The sequence below is a fragment of the Octopus bimaculoides genome, chromosome 11, assembly GCF_001194135.2.
Source record: "Octopus bimaculoides isolate UCB-OBI-ISO-001 chromosome 11, ASM119413v2, whole genome shotgun sequence".
In the NCBI taxonomy this organism is placed as follows: domain Eukaryota; kingdom Metazoa; phylum Mollusca; class Cephalopoda; order Octopoda; family Octopodidae; genus Octopus; species Octopus bimaculoides.
The window spans coordinates 39517545-39524570 of record NC_068991.1 but is presented as its reverse complement, the minus strand read 5'-3'; the positions used below and the strand labels follow the sequence as shown (position 1 = coordinate 39524570).

The following is a 7026-nucleotide window of genomic DNA, read 5'->3' as shown; positions in this document are numbered from 1 at the left end:
GGCCGTTTTCGTGCAGGTGACACGTAAAAGCACCCACTACACTCTCTGAGTGGTTGGCGTTAGGAAGGGCATCCAGCTGTAGAAACTCTGCCAAATCAGACTGGAGCCTGGTGTTGCCATCCGGTTTCACCAGTCCTCAGTCAAATCGTCCAACCCATGCTAGCATGGAAAGCGGACGTTAAACGATGATGATGATGATGTATATATATTTAAATAATGGTTATTTCGACCTAAGTCATGTCCTCTGGAACCAATTAACAATGTAAGGTGAGGTATGATTGTACATATATATACATGTGTGTGTGTTTGTGTGTATTGATGTCTCCTTGGCTTGACATCATGACCATTGTAAATGTGTCACCATCATATAGGTTGCAACTTTTACTTCCAATCTTTTGTGAGAACATCTGGTCATAGGTAAATATTACCTTACTTGGAAACAAGAAGGGTATCCAGCCATAGAAAATTATTTTCAACAAATTCTTTCTAACCCATGTGAATACAAGTGGACGTATAAACAATGATTGTGATGATTATGTTGGGCCTCTTCCAGTTGCCATTTACCAAATTTACTCACAAGGCTTTGGTCAGCCCAGGGCTCTAAAAGAAGCCACTTGTTCAAGGTACCACACACTAGTACCATATACAAGGTGGTATCAAAAATTCTCAGACTAGTTCTGTTGTGCACCAACAGATGGCAGCACATGGTTGTGTGCATGGAGAGAGCTAGCAGTGACCTTCATGAGGCAGTGTGCTGAGTGATATCGCTGTCTTTACTTCACAGGTTGTGAAATTTGTGATCATGTATATGCTGTAGTCTTAAATTTTTGTCAAGGACAGCAAGTTGGAGCAAAGAGCCAATGTGAAATTTTGTGTTAAACTTGGGAAGTCTGCTTCAGAGATATTGAGCATGCTTACAGCAACAAGGCAATGGATTGTATGCAATGCTTCAGGTGGCACAGGTGCTTGAAAGGTGGAAGAATGCCTCTGGAAGACCTGCCACAAGCATCACCCCCATAAATGTGGTATTGTGCATTGAGAATTCGTCCCCCAGAGCCAGACGGCAATCATGAGTTCTACTACAACGTTTTGAATAGTTTGAGGAAGAACATTCGGCAAAAGCAACTGGATCTGTGGAGTGTGAAGAACTGGATTTTTCACTAAGCTCTCCTCATTCCTGAGTTTGTTTCCAAAAAGAACATGGTGTCACTTCCACACCCACCCTGTTCACCAGATTTAGCACCTGCAGACTTCCATCTCTTCCCCAAGATGAAAATGCAGCTCAAAGGTTGCCATATTAACACTATTGTTGAGATCCTGAGCAAATCACAGAAGGTCCTCGACTTGCTTACGGAAAACATGTGACAGACTGGATTCCAAAGGTGTCAACAATGCTAGGACTGGTGTATTGCTGTGCAAGGTGACTATTTCAAAGGAGATGATATTAAAACTTAGGTAAAGTTATTTTTTATTAAACATAACTAGTCCTGGAACCTTTTAATACCATCTCATATATATATATATATATATATATATATATATATATATATTTAATACACATATGTGTATGTGTGTGTGTGCATTGTTGCCTCCTTGTCTTGATATCGTGATCATTGTAAACATGTGTCACAATCATACAAGTTGTGTCTTTTACTTCCAATCCTCTGTGAAAACATCTGGCCATGGGTAAATATTACCTTACTTGGAAACTGGTAAGGGTTGGCAACAGGAAGGGAATCCAGTCATAGAAAATCATTTTCAACAAATTCCTTCTAACCCATATTAATATTGGTGGACATATAAACAATGATTGTGATGATAATGTTGGGCCTCTACCAGTTTCCATCTCCCAAATCCACTCACAAGGCTTTGGTCAGCCCGGAGCTGTAGAAGAAGACACTTGTCCAATATACCACACCATGGGACAATATCTGAAACCATATGGCACAGGATTGAGAAAATTTTGTTTGAGATAATAAAATACTTCTTTCCATGAATCCAAGTGTTTGCCATTGAAATGTGACACCACACAAAGGTGTGATATCACTTACCAATGATCCAAAGTGAGGGATGTGAAGACCCAGTCTGCTGTTGAGGACCCAATCTATATACAATTCTTATAGAATTTCTAATGATGAGAATTATACTTGATAGTGGGAAACAAGCCAGCTAGACCTGGCTACAACATCAATGCATTTTCAAAGTAAGGCAAAATAATCTGTTTCATGCTGCCTCACTGTAAAACATGCTACTTTCATATGATAGTCCTTTCATTGCCATTAGTAAAGGCACCTGACTGCAAAAACAAAAATAGAGACATACCAACAAGAAAGGATTTATGTGGTTGTTCAACATGCTAGAAATAGCAACCAATTCTCCATCGAATCCACCATGACATCTTAGAAAAAAGGCATGTTGTCTAATGTTGTACTTGGTGAACTGTGCCTGAGAAAAAGATAATATGGCCACAGCTCTATTAAGGTTGACTTTGGGTCAAACAACTAAAAACAAAGAGTTTTGTGATTTTTTAAAAAATTATAAATGTATGAAAGCCATATAAATTGAAAACATTTAATTATCATCATTTAACATCTGGCTTTCATGCTGGTGTGGGTTGAATGGTTTGACAGAGTCTGACAAGATGGGGAACTGCATCATGCACCCTGCTAAAGTAGACATTCTGTCTACTTTGACATGGTTTCTACAGCTAGATGCCTTTTCCATTGCCAACCACTTTACAGAGTGGACTGGATGTTTTATTCACAGCACCAACACAAGTAATTCTTGCCTTATATCTTGCAAGTTTTCTCTCCCTCTCTCTACCAAATTTTTATTACTTCTGTAACATTAGTGTCACATGTAGTGTTACATAGTAAACATATAGAAGGGGACGGGGAGGAAAATGACAATCAGCTTTTAAATATGTACAAAATTATTCAAGTTGTAGATTTTCAAAAAATTAAATGTCACTATAAAGTAAATAAGGATGTAGAAGATGTAAAAGAATTGTGACTCCTGTTGTTACACTTGCATCAAATTTAGTATTACTTAGCAAACATATAGAAGGAGGAAGAAAGATACAATAACTGCATAAGTTTTTAAATGTTTATAACATTGTTTAATCTATATTTTAAATTAAATTCCTCAATGAAATAAATAAATATGAACAATGAAAATTTTAATTAATTTATGTAACAAACTAATTTTTGTTTTTTTTAATCTCTTTTCTTTTGATGTCTGTTTTTCATATATGGTTTCTTAATAAAAACCAAAACTAAAGTATATCTGATGGTTAAGAGAAAATCTACTTAAATGAAACTTATTACTAAGGGCGAACATAAGAGAGAGTGGATGATGATCCCAGCTGGAGAGATGAAGGAATTGTAAGAAAGAGGGAGGACTATTGCAGGAAACAGGGGAGAGGGAAGGAATTAATGAGAGGGTTAAGAAAAAAAGCAAGTGAAGGGGTTGGGAAGGGCAGATTAGTGATTACTAATACATAAATCAATACCTCAACATCTCACACCCGTCCATAGTTACATCAGTTCCATATTACTCTATTTCAGTTAGCTTTTCAGAATAATAGTATATTTTGACATCTTGAAGCTGTGTTGTTAGCATTAGATAACACATTTATTTTGGTGTGAAATCACTTATGAAAGACATATCATTGCACCTATTATTGAAAGCAATTCTCTATCATGGCCTTGGCTACAGTAAGTAAAAGAAACTATAGAGCATAGCTGAATATGCAGAACGTTTGATCCAAACATTACCTCATTGCTCCAGTCCACTCAGCTAGCAAAATTGAGTAGAACCTGTATTTCAAAAGACAAGCCTTGTCGCATTTTATGTCATGCTGAATCTCCCCCAGAACTACATTAAGGGTACACGTATCTGGGAGGTGCTCAGCCACTTGCATATTAATTTCATAAGCTGGCAGTTCCATTGATTGGATCAACTGGAACCCTTGTCGTCATAACCAATTGAGTGCCAGTTATATACTGTCCCTTATTAACAAGGATCCTGTTAGGTATATCACATGGAACACTGTCTCTTCCCCAAACATATTAACTATCCTTCACAGTCTATATTAACTGCATCAGTTTCACTATTTCCACCACTCTTCTGATCTGAGCAATGGTCATTTTTCGGTCTTGCAGAGGTGAGATGGCCAAGTGAATATAGTATTAGACAAATAACAGCTCTTATATTATGAGTTCAGATCAGCTCCAAGTATTTCATATTTCATTCATTATATTTCAAAGTAAAACACTTGAGAATGAAGCTTGTGATAGACTTTGAGTTCTTAAAAGTTCTGAGACACAGAAAGCAGTTACCTGTTATGCTACATCATTAATTTGGAACCAAACCCTTGATTTTCTGATATTATAAAAAGGCAACCAAATCAAACTATAATATGTGTGAACATTATTTTCAATACAAAATTATTTCTTTTCTTTGAATAGGTTTTTCAAAAATATAATTCAGGACATACCTATTAGAAAAAAAAAAGAGAAGAAAGCAAAGATGACAGAACTACTAATATCAAAAATAGATTCTCCTGAATTTCATGCTTTATTTACTCCCCAACTGGAAATACTTATCAAAGTGTTTAAAAAACACAACCATATGCTCAGGATTACTGGTGGAGCAGTACGAGATCTTTTAATGGGGATAGGGCCAACTGACATTGACTTCGCTACAACAGCCAGCCCTGAAGAAATGAAGGTAATTTTTACTGAAGAAGGTATCCGAATGATTAACCTGAATGGCGAAAAGCATAAAACTGTCACTGTAAGAATTAATGACAAGGTAAGGCATTATTCACATAACCTGTTATTAAACTTACCTTGTTTTTCCACTTCTTTAATCTGTTAATGTTTTTCTATTTTCTGATTTGAAAGGATTTAATCTTCGTCCAGTCTAGATAAATTTCATTAAAGGATAAAGTCTTTTTCATTCAATCATTCGTTTTACATCTATTTTTTCATTCTCACATAGGTTAAACAAATATATATATATAAATGATGATGATATATATTAATGACATGGGATGAGGTGGTGAAATATGATCTTCAGATGTTGAATGTCACAGAGGCAATGACAAGTGACTGAGACTTTTAGCAATTTGCTGTGCTTGAGAAGACAATTATGATTTCACTTAGTTTGACATGTCTTCTCAAGCTAAGTGAAATCATAATTGTGCCCAGTGCCAGTGACACATGAAAGACACCTGTGCCAGAGACATGCAAAAGACACCCGTACCAGTGACATGTACAAGGCACTTGTGCCAGTGGCACATAAAAGGTACATGTGCCAGTGACATGTAAAAGACAACCTATACACTCTATGGAGGCATCCAGTCATAGAAACCAAGCCAAAACAGACAGGAGCCTAGTGTAGCTCTCTCTGGCTTACCAATTCCAGTCAGACCATCTAACCCATGCCAGCATGAAAATCAGACACTAAATGATGATGATGATGATATATATATATATATATATATATGTATGTATGTATATGCATATATACACACTGAACTGTGAAAGAAACGCAAGACGTGTCACTGTGAAATATGTTTTAATTTCATTGTCAGAGATAAATTTTGATAAGTCTGATAAAGTTGATTTCTTGGATGCACTTTGACCAAAGTCTATGGGTTGTTGTCATGTGTTCTGGTAGTGGGTGGATCCAGTACATCAAGATTGTAGGGCGTAACATGTTCAATGCAGTATATGCCCACCCTGGGTGTTCAAAGCAGCTATATACCATCGGTACATGGAGAGCATGAGGCAGTTCACAAAAGCCATTGGCACCTGTGCTCACATCCTGAGGAAAGCTACCTCCAGTTAATAACATGAGTTGTTGGCCTTGGGACCACCTGGTTCAGCTGTCTCTGGATTTTATCCCACAGGTATTCAATTGGGTTCAAATCCAGGCTGAGAGCTGGCCACAGCATGGTTCTGATGTTGTGCTGATGCAGGAAGTCCATGGTCACCCTGGCCATGTGGGAGGGAGCATTGTCCTGCTGAAACACATAGCTATGGTGATGCACAAAGAAGGGCACGATGTGAGGTCTTAGGATCTGGTCAACATAGTGCTGCACTGTAATGCCATTCCCTCTGCCTGCACCAACATTTTGGAACACATGGGGCCCAATTCTCTGATTCAGGCCTATAGCACCCCAAACCATGATGCTTTGGCCACCCCATGCATCTTTCTCCATGACACATGCATCTCTAGCATTCACCCTACCTACGCCACACCCTCACTCTGCCATCTGAGGTGGAAACGCAGCACCGGCTCTTATCAAAGAAAACTATCGACCTTCATTGTTGATGCCACCAATGTCGGTGCTGTGTAGCCCACTGTAGTCATGCCTGGTGGTGGTGGGTGATGAGGACAGGCCCTTGAGCAGGACGACAGCAACGCAGGTTGTTGGCAACCAGTTGACATCATACTGTGTCATCACTGATGGGTCGCTGTCCAGTGTCAATGGTCTCACGAGCTGTCATGCTGGCCAGACTGAAGTGATCACAGCAGGTGGATGAAGCAGTCCTGCCTGGGCGTGGTCACCCAAGGGTGCCCTCTGCAGGCACAGTCTGCAGTCCTGCTGGTGTTGTTGTATCGCTGTTCCAGGCAATAGATGGTGCTGACAAGGACATTATAAACTTTCATAACAACCAGGGCATGCTGTCCTGCTTGCAATCAGCCAATAGCTTGTTCTCTCTGCACTGCTGACAACCGGGTCATACCTGATGTGTCCAAATTATTAATGCCAGAAACATGGTTCAAGTTGATTTTTATACCCATAACCTCCACAAGATGCACGTGCATGTCAGTGTTCATGACAATTGTTTGTGACTGCCACTCATGGCATTCATTGCAGCTGCATTTTGGCATCTCATTTCAGGAAAAGTTGAAAGGTTACCTGCAATTTAGGTCTCAGCCATAAACCAGCACGTCTTGGAATATTTACACTTACATCCCCCCAAAAATTTTTAGAATTTACCATATAAAAAT

General features: G+C 38.8%; 1 protein-coding gene across 2 annotated transcripts in view; it reads left to right on the top strand.

Annotated features, from left to right (window-relative positions):
* The window catches only part of LOC106869437 (CCA tRNA nucleotidyltransferase 1, mitochondrial), a 66224-nt gene that overhangs the window by 8607 nt on the left and 50591 nt on the right, over positions 1-7026 (top strand). For both annotated transcript variants that reach the window (XM_014915185.2, XM_014915184.2), the window contains exon 2: positions 4470-4815. In XM_014915185.2, the coding sequence (XP_014770671.1) occupies positions 4531-4815 (285 nt within the window). In that variant the 5' untranslated portion in view covers positions 4470-4530. The remainder of the gene's footprint in view (positions 1-4469; positions 4816-7026) is intronic.